At 58.6% G+C, this 25,956-nt stretch overlaps 1 protein-coding gene and 1 pseudogene across 1 annotated transcript; one reads left to right on the forward strand and one right to left on the reverse strand.

The window, feature by feature from the left end:
* Positions 1-10,884, forward strand: part of LOC119111298 (notchless protein homolog 1-like) — a 42,505-nt pseudogene extending 31,621 nt beyond the window's left edge.
* A 7,386-nt stretch (positions 10,885-18,270) lies between these two features.
* LOC119111300 (E3 ubiquitin-protein ligase ZNRF3-like) lies at positions 18,271-25,257 on the reverse strand. The gene is made up of 6 exons (XM_037235114.1): positions 25,188-25,257; positions 24,206-24,280; positions 23,347-23,474; positions 23,213-23,315; positions 20,251-20,569; positions 18,271-18,290 (listed from the first exon to the last, which is right to left on the reverse strand). Exons 1-6 carry the CDS (start codon positions 25,209-25,211, stop codon positions 18,271-18,273), a joined length of 669 nt encoding a protein of 222 aa, XP_037091009.1. The 5' UTR covers positions 25,212-25,257.
* Between the last annotated feature and the right edge of the window lie 699 nt (positions 25,258-25,956).

Genomic DNA, 25,956 nt, shown 5'->3' on the forward strand with positions numbered 1-25,956 from the left:
TGCGGCAGCTCGATCCCCGGCTACGCCGAGCCGGTCTGGTCACGATGAACCACCCGCTCCCTCCCCCTCCCCGAGCCGGTGCCGGCTCTGAGCGATCTTTGGTCCGTGTGCGGCAGCTCGATCCCGGCCACGCCGAGCCGGTCTGGCACGATGAACCACCCTCTCCCTCCCCCTCCCCGAGCCGGTACGCCGGCTCTGAGCGGTCTCTGGTCCGTGTCCGGCAGCTCGATCCCTGGCCACGCCGAGCCGGTCTGGTCACGAGGAACCACCCTCTCCCTCCCCCTCCCCGAGCCGGTACGCCGGCTCTGAGCGGTCTCTGGTCCGTGTCCGGCAGCTCGATCCCCGGCCACGCCGAACCGGTCATCTCGGCCAGCTTTTCGCCCGACGGCCGCTCCCTGGCCAGCGGCTCCGGGGACAAGACGGTCCGGTTCTGGGACGTCAGCACAGAAACGCCCCAGCACACATGCACCGGTCAGTCGTCCCTCGGTGTGACGCCACCCAGTCCGTGAGTGACGTCATCCCGGTCAGTGAGTGGCGGCCCGAGCCGGGTCGCGACCGAGCGGTTGTTGCTAGGAGTGGTCTGACTGTGTGATGGCAGCGAGCAGTGGCGTCCTGCACGGAACGAACGCGGGTTGACGTGCGACCTGTTCAGCAAAGTGGGGCTGTATACCAGTCGTTCCCATGAGCGTTTTTTTAGCGTGGCACGTTTCGCGGGATACCGTGCTTGTTTATTTCACACCGTGAGACCAATCCACGTCGTCCGGACGTCACAACGGTCACTATTGCATGGTTGTGGTTTGTCCGGCCTCAGCAGTGCCCCTGCCGGGCCACCGTGACTGGGCGCCGCCTGACCGACCGTCGTGTGGCCGGCCGCAGGTCACCGTCACTGGGTGCTCTGCATCGCCTGGTCGCCCGACTGCCGCCTGCTCGCTTCCGGCTGCAAGTCGGGCGAGGTCCGCCTCTGGGAACCGGTCTCCGGCAAGCAGGAGGGCAAACCGCTGACCGGACACACATGTGGATCACACACATCTGCTGGCAGCCTTTGCACATGCTGTTGTCTGTCTTCACCTGACGTCCCTTGCCTGTGTGTCAATTGAACTGAAACCGTAGAAAGTCCGTCTTTTGCAGTATCCTCTGTGAACGCCTATTGTGTCGCTGGGCCGCGATTGTCAACTGTCGCATCGTATCGGGCTGCAGACGGCAATGTATCAGACCGTGTTTTCAGCTCCGAGCCCGGTCATACGGCTGATGTATCGGGCCGTTTTCAGCTCCGAGCCCGGTCACCACGGCTGATGTATCGGGCTGTGTTTCAGCTCCGAGATGGTCACACGTCTGATGTATCGGGCCGTGCTCAGCACCGAGCCCGTTCACACGGCTGACGTATCGGACCGTGTTTCAGCACCGAACCCGGTCACACGGCTGACGTATCGGGCCGTGTTCAGCACCGAAGCCCGGTCACGCGGCTGAGGTATCGGGCCGTGCTTCAGCACCGACCCGGTCACGCACGGTGAGGTATCGGGCCGTGCTTCAGCACCGAGCCCGGTCACGCGGTGGGCTGAGGTATCGGGCCGTGCTTCAGCACCGAGCCCGGTCACGCGGCTGAGGTATCGGGCCGTGTGTCGACCCGGTCAGTGGCTGACGCATCGGGCGGTGTTTCAGCACTGAACCCGGTCACGTGGCTGACGTATCGGGCAGTGCTTCAGCTCCGAGCCCGGTCACGCGGCTGACGTATCGGGCCGTGTTTCAGCTCCGAGCCCGGTCATACGGCTGATGTATCGGGCCGTGTTTCAGCACCGACCCGGTCACACGGCTGATGTGTCGGACCGTGTTTCAGCTCCGAGCCCGGTCACGCGCTGACGTATCGGGCCGTGTTTCAGCACCGAACCCGGTCACGCTGCTGACGTATCAGGCCGTGTTTCAGCTCCGAGTCGGGTCAGTCTCGACTGCTGGCGTCCAGCTCGAAGGACGGTGACGTCCGCGTGTGGGACGCCCAGCTGCAACGGTGCCTGCGCGTGCTGACGGGGCACCGGCAGTCGGTGACGTGCCTGCGCTGGGGCGGCGCCGACCTCCTCTACAGCGGCTCCCAAGACCGCAGTGTACGAGTGTGGGCCGCCACCGACGTGAGTCTCCGTGGCTGACCGGCGCTGGCTCTGTGTAACAGTAAAAGCGCACTAATAGCTGAGATGAAGCAGAGGCTTTTGTGGGAACATGCAATCAAAAAAACATGTCATAGTGCACAAACACATGTTTTGGTGCACTGGTTCGTTTTAGAACTTCCCACAACGTGTAACTTTGCTTGCAGCGTCAAAAGACTTCACTCAAGGGGCGCAAAATGACTGTTGTAGGAGCGCCCATCAGAATCCAACCATATTTCATTCAAGGATTGCATCTGATTGAAATGCCCAGCATAGCATATAGCGGCTCGTGATGGCTAGTATGTGCTCCATGCTACAGGGAGCCATGTGCCGGGCACTGCAAGGCCACGGTCACTGGGTCAACACGCTGGCGCTGAGCACAGACTACGCCATGCGGACGGGAGCGTATGACCCCCGGCGACGTCGGCCATCTAGCGGACAAACGCACAGGTACTACTTACGCGTGCTTCCGCATCAGCTGACGGCTTGCCGTCGCCGTATCGACGTTCATCGCTTATGCAAACGTCTTTCTGCTATGGGAGAGGACCAGCGAGTATGCGCTCGTTGAATGAAGGCATGTTTTACAGACGATGAGAAGTTGGCAGCCGCCAAGAAGCGGTACGCGACGTTACTGGCATCTAGCGGTGGCGAGGAGAGACTGGTATCGGGCAGTGACGACTTCACCATGTTCCTCTGGAATCCAGTGAAGGGCACTAAGCCTCTGGGTGAGTGGATCCATCATCAATCATAACCAGGAGATGAGTTATGGTGCACATGGCTGTATCAGGATAGTCGAAGCGTGCGGTCGTGCAGAACACAACGCACGCGTGGACGCTACACTCCAGTGAGGCGGCGTCACACAGTTCGTATGTAATGAAAGCAGACATGTTCGCGACTGGTACGGTTTCTTTCGCACCTTGAAGAGTAAGAAATTAAGTCAGTGCAGTCAGGGACAATCTGACATTCCTTACACATGTCCTGTGCATCACGCAGCGCGCGTGGTAAATGTGTTTGAGTCCGGGTACGCACGGTGGCGCCGAGTGTCCCACGGCTTGTGGCGTCGTCCTCCCCGCCGCGGCCCGTCTCGCGCCGCGTGGTGAGGTCACGCCGTCTGTCGGCAGCGCGGATGACCGGCCACCAACAGCTGATCAACGACGTCCGCTTCTCGCCGGATGCCCGGCTCATCGCTTCCGCCTCGTTCGACAAATCGATACGCCTCTGGGAGGGCAAGACGGGAAAGTGAGTGCTTGACGGCATACTGTGACCGGGCTGTCTGGCAATGGTGCGACCAACAGGGCGTCTTCTGACCCAGGTTTGCTGCCTTGTTGAAGCTTTGCCTGCCCGGTGTGTCTTGTGCCGCTCTGGCATAAGATACAGTTTGTATGGAGCCCCAAGATGTGTGCTTGGAGCACCGGACCGGAGGAAGGCAGCCTCTTGTCAGGCAGCAGTAGCCTGCCGTCAAGATAAGGCCACCCACGTGCGTTGGAAGGGGTAGCCATCCCTCATCCTCAGTGTCTAGAGGGGGGGGGGGGTTGCTCCCCACCCTAACCCCATCCCACCCATGACAGGGATGGCGCCGAATCAGCGGCGCCTGGCGTCTCTGTGACAGGCGTGCGTAGTTGTCCGGCACAGTCGTTGAGGGCCATCTAGTGAGCCAGGTGTTGGTATTACCTCCCCATGCATGCATTGCTAAAGTGCGGGCGCTAAGCCGTTGTGAACTCCGCGCTGGTGCGATGGATGTGTACGGACATCCGCCCTTGGGGCCGAAAAAGTGGCATTCTTCACCATTGCGGCGCAGAGGTAGTTTGACAAGTGCCGGGTCATAAGTCCCCAGTCTGGACTTACCATCCGACGGGCCTGGATCGTGAGTACAGAGGCCAGGACCGTGTGGTGGTGACCGGCTGCACGCCAAGTGGCAGGACAGGGGGCAGAAGAGCCGGCGCCGCCACCGGCGGCCCGCCCCGGCTGCGCTGACCTGACCCGGCCGGTCACAAGTCGCCGGTCGGCCCTTTTGCCCTGACCCGGCCGGGCACAAGTCGCCAGTCGGTTCCGTTGCCCTGACCCGGCCGCTCACAAGTCGCCAGTCGGTTCCGCTGATCTGACCTGGTGGGTCACAAGTCGCCAGTCGGTTCCGCTGACCTGACCCGGCCGGTCACAAGTCGCCAGTCGGTTCCGCTAACCTGACCTGGTCGGTCACAAGTCGCCAGTCGGTTCCGTTACCCTGACCCGGCCGGTCACAAGCCGCCAGTCGGCCCCGCTGACCTGACCTGACCCGACCGGTCGGCCATAAACTCCGCCATGCGCGAACGTAAATGTCGCCTGTCTGGCGCCTTCCATTGCCTGCCGTCAGCTGTCGAATGCCGATAGGTATGCACTACTGCCTACTATTGAACGCACGTCCATACAAGATCAAGGAGCCCCCCCCCCCCCACACACACACACATACACGCTGATAACACTGTTCTCAGTTGAGTAGGGATTGATTGATATTGATCGCAGACATCAATACGTCCCGATCACCAAGACATCCTCATTCATTCAGAGCCCTCCTGACGAAGTTTTGGCCGACGCCTCAAGGCAAGCTGCTGGTGCCCGGCTGGCCGCTACCGCGAGACAAAATCTCCGCGAAATATCATGGCAGATGACAGGTTATCAGTTCCGCTGCTGTCTCTGACAGGGGCTCACGAGCTCTCGCGCGCCTGACGACCTGACTCGGCAGCTATGGACGGCTAATGGTCGGCGGGTGGCTCGGTGCTGGCGGCGGCGCATACCGCCGCGTCGGGGCGGCGGGCTCTGACAGCGCCCGGTGTTACCGTTGGCGCGGCGGCGCGAGGTGCAGATCTGGGCCCCGCCGCCGCCTGCCGAGCCGCCGCCGTGATCACTCATTAATTGGCCGAGCACCTGAGAACACAAACATTGGCGGCGGGCGTCCGGCCTCTTATGAAGCAGCGGCTCCCGTCTGCTAGTTGTGCCATTCATCTAGGTCAGACTGCGGCACGGCTGGTGTTGGGAATAGCCGGTCCGCCGCGGGTTACGGTCCGTGTTGCATAGTGTCCGACTCCCCCGCGGCGGTGGCATTGCCCGCGCTTGTCTGACTGACGGAGGGGACGTAACCTACCACAGCCGCCGGGTGTGTCTTTCGCAACTGCCTGACTGATGGAGGGATCACAAACCGCCGGCTGTGTCTCTGGACCTGTCCTGTCTGACTGACGGAGGGATGTAACCCACCACAGCCGCCAGGTGTGTCTCTGAACCTGTCCTGTCTGACTGACGGAGGGATGTAACCCACCACAGCCGCCGGGTGTGTCTCTGAACCTGTCCTGTCTGACTGACGGAGGGATGTAACCCCCACAGCCGCCGGATGTGTCTCTGGACCTGTCCTGTCTAACTGACGGAGGGATGTAACCCACCACAGGCCGCCGGGTGTGTCTCTGAGACCTGTCCTGTTCTGACTGACGGAGGGATCGTGACCCACCACAGCCGCCGGGTGTGTCTCTGAACCTGTCCTGTCTGACTGACGGAGGGATGTAACCCACCCACAGCCGCCGGGTGGGTCTCTGAACCTGTCCTGTCTGACTGACGGAGGGATGTAACCCACCAACAGCCGCCAGGGTGTGTCTCTGGACCTGTCCTGTCTGACTGACGGTGGGATGTAACCCACCACAGCCGCCGGGTGCGTCTCTGAACCTGTCCTGTCTGAATGACGGAGGGACGTAACCCACCACAGCCGCCGGGTGTGGCTCTGAACCTGTCCTGTCTGACTGACGGAGGGATGTAACCCACCACAGCCGCCAGGTGTGTCTCTGGACCTGTCTGACTGACTGACGGAGGGATGTAACCCATCACCAGCCGCCGGGTGTGTCTCTGGACCTGTCCGTCTGACTGACGGAGAGACGTGATCCACCACAGCCGCCGGGTGTGTCTCTGGACCTCTCCTGTCTGACTGACGGAGGGACGTAACCCACCACAGCCGCCGGGTGCGTCTCTGAACCTATCCTGTGTGACTGACGGAGGAACGTGCCCCACCACAGCCGCCGGGGTGTGTCTCTGAACCTATCCTGTCTGACTGACGGAGGGATGTAACCCACCACAGCCGCCGGGTGTGTCTCTGAACCTGTCCTGTCTGACTGACGGAGGGACGTGACCCACCACAGCCGCCGGGCGTGTCTTTGGGCCTGTCTGACGGACGGAGGGACGTGACCCACCACAGCCGCCGGGTGTATCTCTCGCACCTGCTACAGGTGTCATTCACTGACGACTGGGTTGGACGTACCGCGATGTGTCGAAAGAAGACAGGCGTTCTACAGCCAAAAATGTGTGGTATGTATAGTGTGATTTGTGTGCGTGGGATACACATAAAACGTGAATGTAAAATGTGTTGGTAAGTTCTTACGTGAAGAGATCTGCGATTTTCCACCTATTTCTTGGAACATGTATTTTCTCCCTCAGAAGCCAATTGAGTAAAGCCCAAATTGACGGAAAGGGTTTTTGCGAGCCGAACATTCGAGCTCGACTATAGCAATGGCTTATGGCTTGAAGTTCCAACGATTTGAAGCGGTCCCGGGATCAACAGTTCTTTTTGCAGACCACGGCGAAATACGAACACGTGATAACTACGAGAAACCACGCATTTTTGAACCCGCATGTACTAAAAATATGCTCCTGGAATAGTCCCAGTCCTTTGACGGAGTTTTGACCTGCACTCTGGCACTCTACTCTGGCCTTTGCACTCTACAAGATCTACCATCACATCTAACCATTGGAGGGGGAACGCGTATATCATCCCAGAAGTGAATAACCACAGCTTGTCAAATCAAAATGCAAATTAAAACAAACCACTTCGTGGAAGTGGTTGGCACCTGGTCGTAAAGGTGGCCCAGTCGCACCCGTGTCGTGGCCGCCGGGCGTGCGTCAGTACACTTCCCAGGACCTCCCCTTAACAAGGCACTGTGCAGCGGCCAGCCGATCGCTCCAGGGCCATTTGTGGCGGAGCACGCCGCCCGACAGCGAGGCGGAGACAAACGGCGCGACCGTCCTATGCCGCGGCTGTCCAACTGATGGAAAATGTGGCGCACGTGATGTTGTGTCCGTAAGGCGGTGCTTGTTTCGTTTGCTTCCGTTTCCCTTGCCGGTCGACGCGCCTGCTTGACAGATGGCTTCTAGTTCGTACACTGTCAGCTCGCAAGTGTCTTGCCCCACACCGATCCCGGGAGGTTATTACAGGCATGCCTTACGGACATGGTTGCAGTACTTTTGAACTGGCAGAGATCTTGGTGTGTCCCGTCGCCTGAGATTACCCGAGGTCAAAAGAGCTCGCCATCAAAATGGCGTCAGATAATAGGACGTCGTGCCAGGAATATGTTTTGGACTTAGGTATCTAAAAACGTCGTTTCTTGTAATAGCCGTGTTCGCGTGTCTGTGTGCGGTCCACCAAAGATATGCCTATTATGAGGACTTTCGAAAGCTGTTGAAGCCGTAATTCCTCGGCTTCCGGCAAATTATCAGGTCTGGAATTAGCTTCAGAAACCACACTGATCCATTTTCTCAGGGGTGAATAGATCGATGTCGAAGAAAATTAGCATTACCGGTACATTGTTAACACTCGCCAGAGTGGCCGGTTGGATACCCTGCGCTCGGGTGGGTGAGTGGGTTAATTTGCCCCCCCCCCCCGAGATCTCAGGCACTAAGAAACGCTAGACACTCTAAATTTACAGGGTGTGTTGCCCTGTACGTGAGCCCACATAGGCGAAAAATTTGAAGTTCTCAGGTCGGGACGTTCAGGCCAAATAAGTTGAAGCAATGTCAAAGTCCGGGTTGGTTTCCAAAGCACCCGCGGAACCTAAACACCCGTTCTAAGCAAAAGGTGACATGGTCATTTAAGGTTATATACCTTCTTTGACCTTTGGAGGTCATGGTGCCCAAATTCATACAGGACCGTTTGGGTTTTGCATTTGAATAAGTGACAAAGAGTACTCTAGGCAGTATGTTCAATAAAACCAAATTTTGACCGGGTCATTTTGGTCAGTGCCCTATTCTGACCGTAAAGAAATCCATGGAAGAAGTATAATGCAGTCACAGTTATCAATAAATTCGAAGTGAGTACCAGAAACTACCCCGTACAGCAAGCCATAGAGTAATAAAACAGGTTGTTTTTTACCTTGGCCGGACCTTCGTACCTGACTCTAGGTCAATCTAATTTGTTCATTTAACTGTTATGTTGCCTAAGAAAGTATCTCAGAGATGTATGGCTTCGTCTAGCACTCCGCTGTAGCATGAGATTTAACAATTCCCTAGAAATTGACTTCGCTGAATCCATGGCCTGACCTTGACCGGCCGTAGGTCAGTGACCTTACAAGGTTCATCTAAATTTTTGACACCAAACGATCCGCTTTTCAATTTCCCACAGCTATGAAAAATTTGGCGCCGCTACGCCCTGCCGATCGACCACCATTCTGGATAAACCTTCAGGAGGGGAGGGGAGGGGGGCAGTTTGATCCCCCACCCGAGCACGTGACAGCCAATCTCGAAATGATTCAATGTAATGATGCCGGGTCAGCTCTATGAGCTATCCAAATACTTTGTAAAAAATATGCTATCTAGTTTTTAGCCAATTGTGCAATGTGTGGGGACGCAGTCGTAAAGATAAAGAAGTAAAACAGCGAGCCAGCTAGGTATACAGTGTAAACGGCTGTAGGCGGAGTGTGTTGCCTGTCGGCTCCAGCCCGGTGCCGTTGTCGGCCCCGCCCCAGCCCGGTGCCGTGGTGTGGCACCGCTCCAGCCCGGTGCCGTGGGCCCCCCACCCCAGCCCGGTGCCGTTGTCGGCCCCCACCCCAGCCCGGTGCCGTGGTGTGGCGCCGCTCCAGCCCGGTGCCCTGGTGTGGCCCCCGCCCCCAGCCCGGTACCGTGGTGTGGCCCCCACCCCAGCCCAGTGCCGTGGGCCCCCGCTCCAGCCCGGTGCCGTGGGTCCCCAGCCCCAGCCCGGTGCCGTGGTGTGGCGCCGCTCCAGCCCGGTGCCGTGGTGTGGCGCCGCTCCAGCCCGGCACCGTGGTGTGGCCCCCCGCCCCAGCCCAATGCCGTGGGTCCCCGCTCCAGCCCGGTGCCGTGGGTCCCAGCCCCAGTCCGATGCCGTGCTGTTGCCCCAGCCCGATGCCGTGATGTGGCCCCCGCCCCACGGCCGGCTCGCCCATCAGCGTCGTCTGACGCCTGTGTGACACGCGCGCTCGGCAGGTTCGTGGCGGCGCTGCGCGGCCACGTGCAGGCCGTGTACATGGTGGCCTGGTCGGCCGACTCCCGCCTGCTGGTCAGCGGCAGCGCCGACTCCACGCTCAAAGGTGGGCGGCGGCACCTTTGTGGTGTGTACGCCCGGGTCAGGAGCCGACTATTCCGCCGCCCGGCCTCACGCTCGGCCCATAACGGGACGCCTCGTGATCGATGGATGTGCAAGGGTTGAAATAATGCTCTTCATTGCCGTTGTTTGCTACTGTTTGTGCTGGTTGCTTCTTACAAAAGCATGGCTGGTACTTTTTGTAAGCTTTTTTTGTGTTTTTGTCCGGCTGCCTTTTCTAGCGTTGTTCGTTGTGTTGGACCTCCTGTTTCGTTGCTTCTTCGCCCTTTGTGAGAAGTCTGAGTGCGCTGCCGCGCCGTGTGCGCCCACTCCTCCGTTCGTCCGTGCTGGCATGTCTTCACTATGCTCCCCCGCCTCCTCCCCTTCCTCCGGTTGCGTCCCCGCTCGCCGACGCGTCGGTGGCGCGCGCGCGCGGGCGGCCGGCGTTCGGCGCGGACGACCGGGCACCAGCGCCGGCGCCGGCCCAGCTGTGGCCGTCCGGCCGGCGGCTCACGCCTGGCCGCGTCTGTCCCCAGTGTGGTCGATGAGGAGCCGCAAGCTGCAGCTGGACCTGCCCGGCCACGCGGACGAGGTGTTCGCCGTCGACTGGTCCCCCGACGGCCAGCGCGTGGTCAGCGGCGGCAAGGACAAGCTGCTGCGGATGTGAGTCGCGCCGCGGCGGGCGGGCGGCGCGGCTGCTGTCGTCGGAGAGTGCCGTAGAGGGTCTCACTAGGGGGGCTGCTGTCGTGGGAGTGCCGGGAGGTGTCTGACCAAGACTGCTGTCATCGGAGAGGGCTGGGTGGAGGGAGGCTAACTGAGCTGCTGTCGGAGAGTGGCGAGGGGGGGGGGGGCTGGCCAAACTGCTGTCGGAGTGTCGGGGGCGGCGGCAGGCCAAGCTGCTGTCGGAGTGTCGGGGGGGAGGGGGGGGGGGGGTAGGCCAAGCTGTCGTCGGAGTGTCGACAGGGGGGTGGGGGGCGCAGGCAAGGCTGTCGTCGGAGAGTGACGAAGGGAGGGGGCTGGCCGAACTGCTGCCGTCGGAGTGTCGATGGAGGGGGGGGGGGGGAAGGCCAAACTGCCGTCGGAGTGTCGAGGGGGGGGGGGGAGGCGACCGAGCCTGGCGCTGTTGATCCGGGCCGCCGGATTTGCATTGTCGCCAGCCGGGAGTGGATTGGTTTCGGCCGACCTTCAAGGCCGGTCGGTGGTGATCGATTTTGGCGGCGTGGTGCGCCGACTCGGCGTGTGCCGCCTTTGTTACCGGACGCCGGCGGGCAGTGGAGGCGGGCGGACGCCGCGGCGCGCGCGCGCGCGCGCGGCTCCGCCGCCGGCGGCCCGCAGGCGGTGACCTCGCCGTCGACCCCGCGCCGGCTGACACGTGACCTGGGGCCCCCAGATGGCGGCGATAGCGGGCCGACGGTGGCGGTGGCGAGCTGCCGCCCGGCCGGGCCGCTATTTATACACGTCTGGCACGCCAGCGGCGCCGGGCCGCGCCACCACCGACCGGACCACGGTCAGGGCCGGCGGCCGGTGACACCCGGGAGCTGGGCTTGAGGTGGCCGGCCTCCGCCGTGCTGGCGGCGCTGCTCATTCAGCCGAGACGGACGATGTTCTGAGCTGTATTTGTTGCGCAATACACGTTTCACATCGCCAGATCGAGTCACGGATGTACCGGCTTGAGGGCTTGGCGCTCTCGCTGGAAGCGTGGCATACATCTAGCGAGTGAAGCTGGTAGGTGGTGGGGGGGGGGGGGGGGGGGTGGGAGAGGGGGGACAGAGGGAGGGGTTAGACGTGGCTCCGAGCCAGCGTTGCTCGGACGCTCTCGACAATCGGGCACCCCTGGCCGTGTCTGGCGGTGCGGCGCTGGCGGCACGGCCGGGATCTGCTTTAGCCGGACTGTACGGATAACGGAGCTGTTTTGTACTGCGTCTGCACTGCTGGCAAGACGTGGGTGGTGGCGTAGCAGACGTTACCAAGCGCATAGAATTGCCGGGTGGCAGAGGCCACTGCAGCTCAGTCAGCGGACGCGCTCTGTCATGTAATCATCGGGCTAACATCGTAGTCGTCGACCGAATTGTAAGCGACACCACTGTGCATATATTTGTTAGTACTCGTATTCTGTGTTAATTGTCATTGGGCATCTTTACAACAAACAGCAGATATGACTTTGCTTCCAGAGAGGCGCGACACCTGAGATAACTCTTCTGCTTCGAAAGCTGATAAGTTTCACCCGTGGCCGTAACATCGCAAGCATCGCGTGCAGCTATTGTTAGCTGGCTGCTGCCACGGTGCGGTGGGATTGCTGGGCTCGGGGAATTAAAACAGATGCACGTCTTACAGGAAATGAAACGAATACATTCGCCTCTTGGGTTCTGCAGCACACTGAGTGGCGTGTCCGATCGTGCACACAATGTAGCCATTATTCCGTCGCAGCTCACTCAAAATAGTAAAAGCCTCCTCAGATTAGATGCTTTTGTATGTCCGTTAGCTGCACACCGTTCCGCCTGGTTAATAGATCTGTGTCCCTTACAGTCATCTGTAGTCCATTATCCGCCATACGCGAAGGTATCAACGTCACACAGTCACTTAACAAATTACGAGCACATATTAAAGCTGGCTGCTTCGCAGGGTCGGGACTGTCAAATTGTAGCCGCCGAAACCCCAACTCTCGTTCAAAAATATTCCGTTGGTGGAGAGATATCTCATATGGGACGATACTGCGACGGCGGCGATCTTTGATCTGGGGTTGGGGGCGTGGGTGGGCGGCTGAGCTGGCGGCCGGGAGCGCGTGCGGTCGGGCGACTGGCCGACCGACCGGAGACAGCGGGGCTCTGATTCGTCAGCGGCGATCGATGGCGGCCACCGGCTGGTGACGGACCCACCACCGGCACGCGCCCGTACCTGCCGTGGCAAGGGAGGGACCCATCACCGGCACGTGCCCGTGCCTGCCGTGGCAATTGAAGGACCCACTGCTTTTACGCACCCGTACCTGCTTGTGACTCGATAGGGACCCATCGCCGGTACGCGTTCGTACCTGACGCGGCTGGGAGGGACTCATTGCCGCCACATGAATGCACCTGCCGGGGCGAGGGAGCTGGTGACGATGCCAGCGGCCGTGTCCACCGAGGTGAGAGAAAGACCCACTACCGGGCGCGCGGCTGCGCCTGCCGAGGTAAGGGAAGGACCCTCTGCCGGGCACGCGGCCGCGCTCGCCGAGGCTTGGGAGCTGGTGACGGTGCCAGCGGTGGCAGGACGACGCCCCACCGTTCCCGTGCCCGCACCAACCTGGAATGCCCGCTCGCGAACACCCCCAGCCGGCCGGCTGGCCGTCGACGGAAGGGGGAAGGGAAGGATCGGAAACGGACGGGCTGGGGAAGCGCCAACGTCCTCGCGAGCTTAGCGGCGCGTCGGGGGATGTTCGCAGCTAGCCATGCGGCTTGTGTCACGCAAGGCTCGTACGGCTTTCAGCTTAAGTCGAAGGGTTGGATGTGCCCTGGTACCAGAGCTGTTTGCGCGATGAAGGAAGGTGCGAGAGATGCCGGCAGTGTCCGAAAGATGTCTAACTGTACGTTTATTCACCGAATGAGTGGTAGGAGTCGTGGCTGGTTCAAACCAGCGCCGTTTCCAGATCAGGAAACGGCGAGGTCTGTGGCCGCGTAAGCCCAGGGTTCGCAGGGGAAAGCGCCCGCATACAAAGTCGCGTGGTCCGCGTATTTAAAGCGTTTGGCGAAAACAAATGTCATTGCAAATATCGCGTCTTATAATTAGCATGGCGGAGGGTCATTTGTGACCTGTTCAAGCTATTGCCAGCCACTGCGTCATAGCGAAAGCATTGCCCATTTTCTCCCCCGGCGATGAAGCTATCAGGGACGCTCTTATGTGATGGCCTCTGACGGAAACGGGGCGGACTGAGTCCGCGCGAGTGCCAACGCTGCTCGGAGGATCAATGGCTTAACTATTACCTTTCGAAAGGGGGCTCCGCTCCACCGGCTCGTTCTTATCCGCCACTAATGGTTTGCGCCGCTGACTCATTGGGGCATTGACTCGTCGCTGACTCAGACGGGTCTGGGGCATTGTCACGCCACCGCTGAGTCAGTAGCAGAGCCCCGAGCTCCGTCCGGCTCTGTTTTAAGCTCAGCAATTTGAAATCATTGGCTGTTCTGGGATGGTGGAGATGTTTAATATATGTTAATTGCAAGAAAACACGAGTGACCTGTTAATTGTTAGCGGGCTACGTGGGATGTAATTTAATCAAATCATTGTTTACTGCGGAGATCTGTGCGGTCCGGGAAAGCTATCCAAACATAACCACAACGTTTACATCAACAAGCAACCATCCTGACATTCGAAGATGCGTTGAGTTGAATCTCGCGAGCAGTTCTCTGTAGCCGTTTTCCTGGAAGAATATTTTGCTCCATGAACCGAAGTCCAGAGCTGTGCGAATGCTACATACTACGTTGCGTCCCCGTCGCGTAAGCCGTGCCGTGCGCGAATTTCTACGCCATGCATTTTCCCATCAGCGCCTTCCATTGGCAATATCTGTCCCCGACCCTATAGCACCACACTACAGTACACAGCCCGCATAACCGCATCAGCTACATTATGCTTTGAGTGCCTTCGCTACGGACAGCCGCACGTGGATTGTCCATAGTGGACCCCGTGTGCGCGCGGCACAAGCGGCCCCACGCGGACTTCCCGCGGCGGGTGCGGGCGGCGGGCCGTCGCCCCTCCGCTGTTGAGGCACCTCAGACTGAAAGACTGTGACCGTGGCGACCGACGCGGCCCGTCCCTGACGCCGCACGGCCGGCCCAGGCATTCCGCACCGCCGGCCACTGCGCCGCGGCGGCCCCGGGAAGCACGCGACCTTGACCTGGTGCGTGGCAGCGGCGGCGGCGCTCCAGAGGCGCCTCGTCCCTCCGGGCCGACCTATCGCCGCGCGTGACGTTTCCTTCAGCGGCCCGGCGGGTGTTGAGCCAGCGGGCGGACGGGCGGCTCCCGGACCAGGTCTGGGCGGCGGACGGGTCCTCTGGCGATGAGACCGCACCGCTCGGCGCTCGCTGTGACGCCCCGGTGTAGCACGGGTGTTGGGCGTCCGTGCGAGGTGCGTCTGTGCCGAGATTCCGTGACCTGAGCCGAGATGCCGTCTCGTGAGCCGGGACCCGTCCACACGCGCGCGTCAGACGATGCTGGGCAGGCCGACGCACGGTCACCACGCCCGGTCCTGCCCTACCGCACCGTCCATACCCCATTTTGATATAGTTTATCTGTATCACAGTGGTGCACTCAGTTCCCGCGCCGAGCCCATGTGTCGTCCCACGCCAAGTTTCTCTTGCAGCCGATGCCGTCTTCCTCTCACGCGACTGTCCTCTTCAAGCCGATGCCGTCAATCTCATCCCATGCTTCCGTCTTCTTCTGGCCCATCTCGTCGTCCTCGTTTCACACTACGGCTCTCTTGCAGTCAGGCTCGTCCTAGTCTGACATCACGGTCCACTTCCAGTTGGGCTCGTCCTCGTCTCACACCACTGTCCGCTCGGGCTCGTCCTCGTCTCACACCACTGTCCGCTCGGGCTCGTCCTCGTCTCACACCACGGTCCGCTCGGGCTCGTCCTCGTCTCACACCACGGTCCACTTCTGGTCGGGCTCGTCGTCGCCGCTGGCGCTGCTGTAGCCGGCGGCGCCGTACTCGGGTCGTGACCCCGTGATGGAGCGCACCTCCAGGTCGTCCGAGTCCGTGTCCGACGCCTGCCAGGAGGGCGGCCGCGGCTCCCGGCCGTAGTGCACCAGCGCCGGCCGCCACACGTCCTGCCGGGTCGGGCCGCGGTCAGGTCACGCGGGCTTCGCATGGTCAGAGGTCACTCAGGTCAGGAGCCAGACGTTAGGGGCTGCACAGGTCAGCGCTCATACGGGTCAGGCCGCGTGACAGGAGCGAAATCGGTGAGGAAGTCCAGAGATCAGACGGGGTTGCACAGTTTGACTAGAGACTATACAGGTCAGCAGTCACCGTCAGAGGCTGCAGATGCCGGAGGTCACATTTCTCAGAAATTGTGCAGGCCCTAAGCCACAAGTGGCAAGGTCGTGCTGGTCCATGTAATGTAGGTCACAAATCACAGATTGTCAAAAGCATGGGTCAAAGTTCGTTTTTCAAGATGTGGCTGTAATAACAATGCAGCTTGTTCAGAATGCCGCTTTTCTGTCATCTGGGGAATCTGGTACCCAAGGGGCATGCAATCCAGGGTTATCCGAAAACATTACTGGGCATATAATGAAGTGAACATTCATGTAGGCATGCATATTAAAGCATTCGTTGCTTAGAAGTTGAAGCAGGATCGATTGGGCCGCGCTCTACGTCTCTTTGTGAGTGTGTCACGTAGCGAGGTCGATGGCTCGACCTGCGCACATTTCGAGACACTCCCGCGTCCAGAACCTCCACAACGGGTCAAAAGCGGGGGAGCGGGCTACGCGGAAGGCTTCTGATGCGTTCCAAATCATGCCAAGCCCACGGTCCGTAGCTGTTAAAATCTGCAAAGCTGACAGAAAGTTATTATTTTCCCCAAAGGTGAAGTCTATGTCTACCTCCCTGATAAACCGGTAGTTCTGCCGGTATTTTCGAACCTGCGCTTTCTAACGACGCCCACCCCTTACATTGCAAGAAACATGAGCAAATAAGGACGTCCAGTTTCAAGTCACTCACGTTCACCAGTATCTTACTGATTATCAATGACACCACACGACAACGACTCGCGTATATTCGCCACTTAAAGGCGTGAGCTCCGGAAAGCTGGACAAGAAGGGACGGTTGCTCCACCTTTTTCAATCAGCATTATGCCCCGTTTGGTACATGGAAAGAAACAACGAAGTGTGGTTCACTCCCTGAACTGGTTCTCGCCCATTGCGGTGGACACATGTGTGGATGGACACACTTGCACTGCCAAATGGGACTGTGCGAGCAGGGTCACAATGGCCCTGCAGGCATGTCGGCACGTCTTCCTCGTTACTGCTCACACGGGCCGTGCCCTACTGGCGGTGAAATGTGGAAACTGGCGCTGCTGCGACCTTATGCAGCCAGTATTTGGCTCATCGGATGGCCTATTAGGTATCGACATGTCCGTTTACGAGCACCACAAACTACGGTCAGCGACCCCAGGTTATAAACCGAGGGCCTGACTTTCTGTGTATTTGAAGGGCTCGAGTTTACCCTCACCCTCCCTTCCCCCAGTGTTTCAGAACGTGTGTAATGGGCTTAAAATGTAGATCCGGTTCAGTCACTTTAAAAAAAAGCTTTAAGTTGGAGCTATTCAGATATTTTAATGGTTGTTTTATCATTTGTTGTGAAGACCCTCAAGTGATGCCAACTACACGGAACCGGACCGGTTGCAAACGATATAACTACATACAAAATTAATCGCAAATGTAGGCGCTGTGATAACCCCAGGCTTACACCAAACCCCTCGTCCTGGATTAACAATAGGGCGACGTGGATATGGGTCAATATAAGGGGCGGGTAATTGTACAGAGTTGTAGGCGTTCAAAAGGAATGATCGAGAAGGTTGTAGACAGCACTCGTCAGCACAGACAGACAGACGTCTCTTGCTATATCTGACCTGCTTGCCGGCGCTGACGTCATGGTTCAGGACTCCCGGAATCCGCGTTTTGGAAGCGGCGTACCCGGATTCTCAGCACAAGCTCAAACACTAACGTGCGTGGCGCGTGGGCGCCGTGAGGTGCCGGTGGAAAAACACGGTCCCATTTATCCACAGCGCCATATGGCTGGCGGTCGAAGGTGGGCTGTTCCGACTGGAAAGGACGCCTTGGTCGGCAGCTTTCTAGCGTTATGCAAGCCTGATTCACGGCTCGCTGGGCACAGCACGATGGCGTGCTATTTCACTATCGGCAATGTCTGAATGTGGTAGCTACTTAGTGACGTCACTGGGTAACCAGAGACGTCCAAATAGTTGCAGTTGCAACGACCAGTGGCATCCAGAGAGGTATTGTAAGAAACGCCATTGCATTCGGTGTCGTTTACGCACTTTTTCTGGATAGCATAGGCTTCCGTGTCATTATTCCGTCTCATGCTTGTGCGCTACCATATCAGCACATGCGCAGAGCACAGTGCGCCACCCGCCCACCGGTGGGGAATGCTGCTGGTTCCGGCCTCGTTGCCTGCAACCGTCCCTGAAGTCGTCTCTAGCGGTGGCCAACGAGACGCCACCGGCTCCCCGAGGCGTAATATTTCCGGACCGGCAATCACCGCCGCGCTCGCTCACCTGTTCGGGCGGCGCCTGCGCCCTCCGCTGGCACGGAATGACCGTGCACGTTTCCAGGCGGCCGGCGCCGTACTCAGGGTACACCGTGCGCAGGATGACGTAGCTGGGCTGACGGCCAGCGTCCGGCAGGTACGGTCTTCCGTCCGGCTGGTACGAGTAGGAGCGGCCGGGCGGCGGCAGGCCGGCGCGCTCGTCCCGATGGTAGGAGAGCGGCCGGCCGGCGGGCCGCTCCTCCGGCCGCAGGGTGGTCCAGCCGCCGGGCCGGTACAGGCAGCGTGGCCGGCCCCCGCGCTCGCTCTCCGCCGGCTCGTACATGCTGTAGGGCCGGCCGCGCAGCGCAGGTGAGGCCGGCACGCGCACGAGGCCGGCCGCCGCGCCCGGCAGGCACTGGTCGCGGTACAGCGCGTGGTACTGCGGTACGGCGCGCGCCGGCGCCGGCTCCGGCGTGCGACAGACGGCCGGCGGCCGGTACAGCGGCGCGGCCGGCCGCGGCACGCGGGCCGTCGTCACCGACGGGCTGCGACGGTCGGCCGGCGGCGGCGGCGGGCACAAGTCAGACGCTCGGCACCGGTTCTGTCGGCGGAAGCGAGGATCAGCTGGACGGAGGTGCAGCTGACACCGGTCTGTCAACGCACGCTGAAGAGAGCGGGGAAGGTGCACGAGAACAGGGCAGTTCGAATCGCACAGCGGGCGAAGCATGGTTAAGAAGCGAACAAGAGACTACTTGAACTTGGACTGTAGCGGCACAGTCCAGCAACAACGCTCCCGTGCTTGCAAGAAAGCGTACGGTCTTGGGAGGTCATTTCGGTCCCACCCTACGCAGCGACAAGCTACGCATGACCATATCTTGTGGCGGTAGTACTTAGAACCTTGGACCATCACTGAGGAATCTAAAATAGATGTTAATCACTATCCGCCTCCTGGATTCGTTCACATGCCTTGCTCTCCGCGGCAGGCAATTGTAAGTGATATATTGTATTTCCAAAGCCACCCAACTATATAATTCTGTGGACATAGCGAAAGGTGCATACTTTTTGAGCATGGGTGAAAAGTACGGCATATCAGGTGTGGCAGCACATTAGCTAGTTGTTCGATAACAACCACAATTCTGATTTTGTCACGGAAAACGTTTGCTTCAAAGGCATTTCCACACCAACTATCAGTATTCTCCACCTTTGGTTTAAGGTAACTCATCATGCAGGTCACATCTATGAACTCTTCGTCCTTGGCCAACTGATTACGATCGGCTAATGAAGTTCAAGTTAGTCTGTTCTCGGAGTCCAGAAACTTGACTTCATTCCAACGTTGGGCGTTCAAGGGACATTCTCGGAAGCGACTGAACTCCAGAGGAGAGAGAACCGTTCGCACTCGGAGCTTGTCGCCGGGGATCGACGGTGCCGTCGGAGTCAACGCCCGCTGTCTATCGGGGCGCCGACTCCTGCACGAGCGCTGGGAGGTCCCACCTGGTGAGACCCCGGATCGGGGACCGCAGCTCGGCTCGCGCCGGGACCGGCCGCGGCGCGTGGGCCCGCCACGCCGCCGCGACAAAGTGGCTCGGTTTGTCCGAGACGCTTTGAGGCGACGACCTTTCAAAAGTTCCGAGAGCGTTAAAGGCTAATCGGGAGTGTCTCGAGTGCAGAGCCCTCTCCCGACTGGAGCAGACAGCGCCCCGCGGGCCTCCAGCACGAACTGGGCACTTCAAGACGGGCGACGGCCAGGCGGTCGGATCCGACCTCTCTAGAAGCTGGCTTCCCCGTAGAAGAGTGCATCCTCACGACAAACTGCCTCAAGTGCCTGCTTGTCTCACAGCTTGCGGCGCATCACAAAGCTATTCAGCTCATGGCAGACACTGGTATTTCTGGCCGAGCCGCCACCACGTCATGTCATGGCCAGCGGACACAATCCCTGACATGTCTCCAGTCCCCCCGGTCGTAGTCACTGGTACTCATTGCCGGGCCGCCACCGCGATGTCATGGCCAGCGGAGACAATCCCTGACATTCCCCCAGTCCTCCCGGTCGTAGTCACTGGTACTCCCGGCCGGGCCGCCACCACGCCACGTCATGGCCAGCGAACACAATCCCTGACATGCCCCCAGTCCCCCCGGTCGTAGTCACTGGTACTCATGGCCGGGCCGCCACTACGCCATGTCATGGCCAGCTGACACAATCCCTGACATGTTCCCAAGTCCCCACCCCCGATCTTCCCTTCCACAGGCACCCAAGGTGTGTGCGGAGCCATGGAGGATGGACAGGTAGACAGCGGACAATTACCGTTACCGTCAATATACCAACGCTAGCCATGCAAAGAAGAGGGACTCTCTGCCGCCTACAGGGTTGAATGCACAGAGCGGTCAGCCATGTGCTTTGACCCCTCGTGATGTCATGAGTTCAGTCACGCGACCTTATGCGATGTCATATACATGATGCCGCACGTGATACAATGCGATGTGAAACACAATATGCGATATTATAAGATGTCATACGCTATACACATACAATGCTGTACATCGAGAGAGGACGCGTGGAAACCCACCGACAATGTTGTACGTGCAGAGTGGACAGGTGCGCCGGCTGACCAGCCAGGGGTCGACGCAGCCGCGGTGGAACTCGTGCCGACAAGGCAGCACGCGCAGCTCTTGGCCCGGTCGATACTCGTCCAGGCAGATGGTGCAGCCCTCGGGCTCCTCTAGTCGCGGCTTGTGGCCGTCGGAAGGCTCGGGGGAGGAGCCGGAGCAGCAGCCGGATCGGCCCAGCCGCGCCGCCTGGCACCCGCCCCCGACGCCGTCCCCGCCGCCGTACCGACGCGTCGGGATCTGGTGCAGCACCGACTTGGCCACCCGCAGCGCTGGGTCCTGCACACGCACGGCAACAGGGGCTAGTGATGGCACCAGGGTTCAGTGATGTCACCAGGGTTCAGTGATGGCACCAGGGTCCAGTGACAGCATCAGGGATCAAAGATGTTATCAGGGGTCAGTAATGGTACCAGTGGTCTGTGATGGCACCAAGGATCAGTGACAGCATGAGAGGTTGGTGGCGGCACCAAGGGTGGATGACGGCACCAGGATCGGCAATGGGCTAGGGACCAGTAGTGGCACCAGAGGCTTTTGATGGCACTAGGGGTCAGTGACGGCGCAAAAGGCCAGTGACGGCATTAGGAGTCAGTGACAGTATCAGGAGTCAGTGATGGCACTAGGAGTCAGTGAAACACACTACACCGAGCGCAAATAATATTGTAGGCCTAATAAAGTCTTGCGCAATGTTTGATTTGTCATATGAATGAGAAATTGACTCAATGAACGACCGAACACAATTCATGTGTAGGATTCCCTGTACCCAACCCAGCCGCTACCTGTGGGGCTGTGTCCATACTCAGCCGCTACCTGCGGGGCTGTGTCCATACCCAACCGCTACATGTGGAGCTGTGCCATACCCAGCCGCTGCGCGTCGGGTTGTGTGTCCATACCCAGCCGCTAGTAATTCCTGATCAGTTATATTCACCCGTTGCGCACCTACTTGCATTTTACTGACACTTGAGTTCTAAATAGTGAACCAGTTTCAGAAGGATTTAAACCAAGACTCTTTTGCGTTAATGATTGTAAAAATGGTATGAATTAAAGTACGTCAATGTTATCCCTAAAAGAAGTTCAATGACATTGCGGGGCATTGTTTGAAGTATCTATCCAATATTTCGTGAACGTCCTACCCATACCAACGCCTCTTAATTTTCCTCAAATCTTAAATTTTCGGAACCCATTTGAAAATCCATTTCATGTGAGAAACCAGAGGGTTACCGATCTACTCATGCCACCAAATGGCCGTTATGTTTAACTTCTTGCGATATGTTTACATGGATCAGAAATTGGCACGGAACTTAGGATAGTTTCTCACAATGTGTTATCATTAACTTTGTGTGAAATTATGTGGGTAGAAGCACTTTTATATGTTATTTCCTAGTACTGCGGCTATTCATTTTGCATTTTTCCACGCTTGATTTGTTGGTTGTCTTATACAGCCAGTGATTATATGTCAAGGGTGAAAATTCCAAGAGTAGCAAAATACCGCTTCGTTATAATGTTGTCTGGTTTTAGTTATTTACTGCTTATCCTGACCACATTAACAAGGAAATATGATACCCGTTTAAACATGGCCCGAGTTGCAGTGAATGCATTCTACTCCACAATCATCAAAAGGTAAAAATCACTTAAGGTGGTATGGAGGCCGCCACCTCCGGATGTCCAATGTTCGCAATATAGTCCGCCGTGTGCACCGTACATTATTAGGTGCACTAAGTGTGGCAGGGCGGTATAACCTTAAAAAGAATGTGAGCCATTTTCTACCGGCCCAGAACTCACGTTAAGGGGCAACATGATTGCACTAAAACAAAGCCAAATGACTTGTCACACTATTTCACGGAGACCTAAATATGATTCATTAGTCCTAAAACCAGAACGAACCAGGCCATTTGTGCCGGCAAATTGGCCGGCGTCATGGCAGTCTGGGCAGCGGGCGTGCCAGCTCCCAAGGGGAGATCCCGACCCCAGGTGTCATGCCTCAGAGTGCAGCGCGCTACTCCTTTCAAATCTACGCGGAAACACGACCTTCCTGCTGGCATGGGGGCACCGGGTCCATGGAGGACAGGGCGCCTTTGGCAGCCGTTTGACGGTTATCACCTTCAGGACAGCTGACTCCAATGAGGTGTTGTCGATGACGTACACGGACCTTACTTAACAAGCTAAATGGTTATTTACCTGCAAAATTTCCAGGAACACGGTTTGTGGATACAGTCAGCATGGTGTAAAATTTTCATGAAATCTTATCAAATGTTCTACAGCGATATTTTTCGAGTCGATTGTCCTTGCCAAGCACATGTGCTCGCCGACACCATCGGTCATCGTCCGGCTGTCATTTAGCTATCTTTTGGCACCGGTCCATCGTTCCAGTGGAGCAAATTCAGATTAGTGGGCAATTTTGCCGAGAGCCTTTGGTGTGTCATGTAACGTCACGATATGTTCATCGCTGGCTAACGCTGCTACCTGATTGTCTCAGCAGGAAATCGTTAGCATTTTGCGGGACTTACTATCCTGGTGCTGCAATTGCGTACCCTTAACATATAGCGTTTAGCTGTAACGTTGTACTAAAACTACCACACAGATATTTCAGACCATCTTCACTACAACGCCGTATTCCCCGTGTATGTCGGACGGCTCTCCTCCTGCCACTGCCGACACTCCGTATCTGTCGCTGCCACACGCGGCCCTCGACTCTGCCTCTGCCAGACCCGACCCTTGGTCCGCTCCTGGGGTGGCCACTATCGACAACCTGCATCTATCGCTGCTACACGCGGCCCTGCACTCCGCCCCTGCCAAACCCGACCCCTAGCTTCGCCTTTGGGGTGCCCCCTACCGACACCCTGCATCTGTCGCTGCCACACGCGGCGCTAGACTCCACCCCTGCTAGACCCGACCCCTGGTCCGCCCCCGGGGCGGCCAACTCACCCGCTGTCGCCGGTTGCGGATCTTGTACAGCACCACGCCGCTCAGCAGGCAGATGAGCAGGAAGAACACGACAAAGAGCGCGATGTCGAAGTATGTGAAGGCGGGCGCCGGCGCGCTGGGCTGACCGTTGGCGCCGGTTGCGCGTGACCCGGGCGCTGATGTTGACCTCGGGCCGCATGGCATCGGCCAGCCTCTGCACGTCCGGGTCGGCCATGACGAGCACGGGCCGGGGCAGCTGCGGCTGCCGCTGCCCGGTGAACAGCTGCAGCGGGCAGCGGCGGTCAGCGGCTGGCTGATGACCCCGGCCGCGACTTATCGGAAACCGCCGGCGGCGGCGGCTGTTCACATCGATTGACGCGGCTACAACGGTGCCCGGGAAGGATCGAGGTTCCCTGCAGGCGCTGGTGCTGCCGGGCACCTGTGGAGGCGCGCGGCCGCCGCAGGCTGAAGGCGCTGCTCCGGCGGCCGCGGCGGCAGGCGAAGCCCCCACATCAGACGCCCCGCCCTGGCCGACGGCCGCCAGTTCCGGGAACTGATCCCACGGCCGTCGCGGTCAGTTTCGCAACGGCGATTGAACAGTTCCAGTGCCGTGGCTTTGGTAGCAACATCAAACACGACGAGTAGCCGGCGCCCGGTCCTAGCCCGGTGGCGTGCATGTATGCGCTCTCGGCGATGTTGAACGTGACGGCATGCTATCACCACCGGCTGCCAGCCCGCAGAACAACCAAACGAAAGTAATGCTGCCGTGACCCCCGCTTTAATTAGGCGATTGTGCTGACAAAGTCACGAAGGAACCGTCCTTGGGACAGTACCCTGCCGGACTGGGGTCAATGATCCGTCTGCCTAAAGTCAGTGACCCTCCGCACCGGGGTTAGTGTCATGTAGACCACAGTCTGACCTAACGAGCCGCGGTCAGTGACCCGTCTGGTAGTGTCAGCGGTCTGTCTAATTCAGGTCATTGACCTGCGTAGCCAAGTGTCTATGACATCTCACCTCGCTGGCCATTTCCGGTGCACTGCTTATGTCGAAGATGACGGCGGCTGCTCCTTGCTGGAAGGCACTATGCGCCTAAAAAACAAGAGTGGGTGTGGTCCAACAGACATACGACACAGAAGGCGGAAGTAGTAAATGGAAGGCACTGGGCACCACTATGGCAGCTGGGAAGGGGTTTCACGATACAAGAAAGACTGGGAGAAAAGCTTCTTTCGATTGAACGATTCATGAAGCACTTTTTACGCGAAGCTACGTGTCTCACTCGCTACGATCACTAGGGTAATGACTACCATACCGTCCATCGTTATCGGCATTCACACGAGCAAAACAACTTCACGCCAGCTGCATTTCCAACAGCCTCTGCCGGTGAGCTGGTGCAAGTAGAGCAACGTGTCGGTACCCTGAGGATGACCTGTGTCGGCGGCCCGCCCGGTATAAATAAACCGAGGCGAATCCCCTGGAGATCAGGTCCAGCTGGGCTGGTTCTGTAACTGCAAAATTCCGGACTCTGCGACCCTATGCCAGTTTTGAAAACACGAATGAAACATCTGTCCATGGTCGGCTGAAGTTCCTCACATGAAGAGCCCCCCCCCCCCCGCGCGCTGTGACAGGTGATGGCTGTTCGCTTCCTCCGGCAGGCAGGGTCCCGACGAGGCGTTTAGTCGTGAGCTGCTTTAGAATTTCTGTGTTTGTGCGTACTTGCTCGATCGACATGAGCCCTGTATGCCGGATGTACCTTTCGCCATCCATTGCCATCATCCGCTGCCGTTCTTCCTGTTCATAATTCAGAGCCGTTATCAGCTGGCTCCACACACACTGTTGTTCTGCCCTGCTCCGTTCATCAGGACCAAAATGTTCGGCTCGTGGGACCACTCTCACCCTGCCCCCGGGCTGGTGAGCACATGAGCTATTGCCTGACCCCGGGCTGGTGAGCACGTGGGCTATTACCTGACTCCGGGCTGATGAGCACATGGGCTATTACCTGACTCCGGGCTGATGAGCACATGGGCGATTCGAGCTTCGTAGCGTCTAGGTGCACCAGCGTAATCGATGGAAATTGACCGGATCTGACCACCATCCGCGTGAGTCCGGCACAGGTACAGGCTGCTGACCTGAGGCAGGAGGCGCAGGTCACGTCACAGGTGCAGACTGCCGACCTGAGGCAGGAGATACAGGTCAGGTCAAAGGTGCAGACTACCGACCTGAGACGGGAGGCACAGGTTAGGTCATAGGTACAGGCTGCTGACCTGAGACGGGGGCACAGGTCAGGTCACAGGTACAGACTAAAGACATGGGGCAGGAGATACAGGTCAGGTCACAGGTGCAGACTGCCGACCTGAGGCAGGAGATACAGGCCAGGTCAAAGGTGCAGACTGCCGACCTGAGACGGGAGGCACAGGTTAGGTCATAGGTACAGGCTGCTGACCTGAGACGGGGGCACAGGTCAGGTCACAGGTACAGACTAAAGACATGAGGCAGGAGATACAGGTCAGGTCAAAGGTGCAGACTGCCGACCTGAGACAGGAGGCACAGGTCACGTCACGGGTGCAGACTGCCGACCTGAGGCAGGAGACACAGATCAGGTCACAGGTGCAGACTGCTGACATGACGCAGAAGACACAGGTCAGGTCAAAGGTGCAGACTATCGACCTGAGATGGGAGCCACAGGTCACGTCACAGGTGCAGACTGCCGACCTGAGGCAGGAGACACAGGTCAGGTCACAGGTACAGACTGACCTGGGGCAGGAGAC

This window comes from Pollicipes pollicipes, unplaced genomic scaffold, assembly GCF_011947565.3.
Source record: "Pollicipes pollicipes isolate AB1234 unplaced genomic scaffold, Ppol_2.1 Scaffold_7261;HRSCAF=8764_pilon_pilon_pilon, whole genome shotgun sequence".
NCBI classification, from domain to species: domain Eukaryota; kingdom Metazoa; phylum Arthropoda; class Thecostraca; order Pollicipedomorpha; family Pollicipedidae; genus Pollicipes; species Pollicipes pollicipes.

What these genes read in the sequence shown, in the direction of transcription:
- LOC119111300 (XM_037235114.1), bottom strand. Translation starts at nt 25,211, where the DNA reads ATGTGCTCATCAGCCCGGAGTCAG. An exon ending in GCTCATCAGCCCGGAGTCAG is followed by an intron (nt 24,281 to 25,187) that starts GTAATAGCCCAT and finishes CTTGTTTTTTAG; the next exon opens with GCGCATAGTGCCTTCCAGCA. An exon ending in CTGCACGTACAACATTGTCG is followed by an intron (nt 18,291 to 20,250) that starts GTGGGTTTCCAC and finishes TTCCGCCGACAG; the next exon opens with AACCGGTGCCGAGCGTCTGA.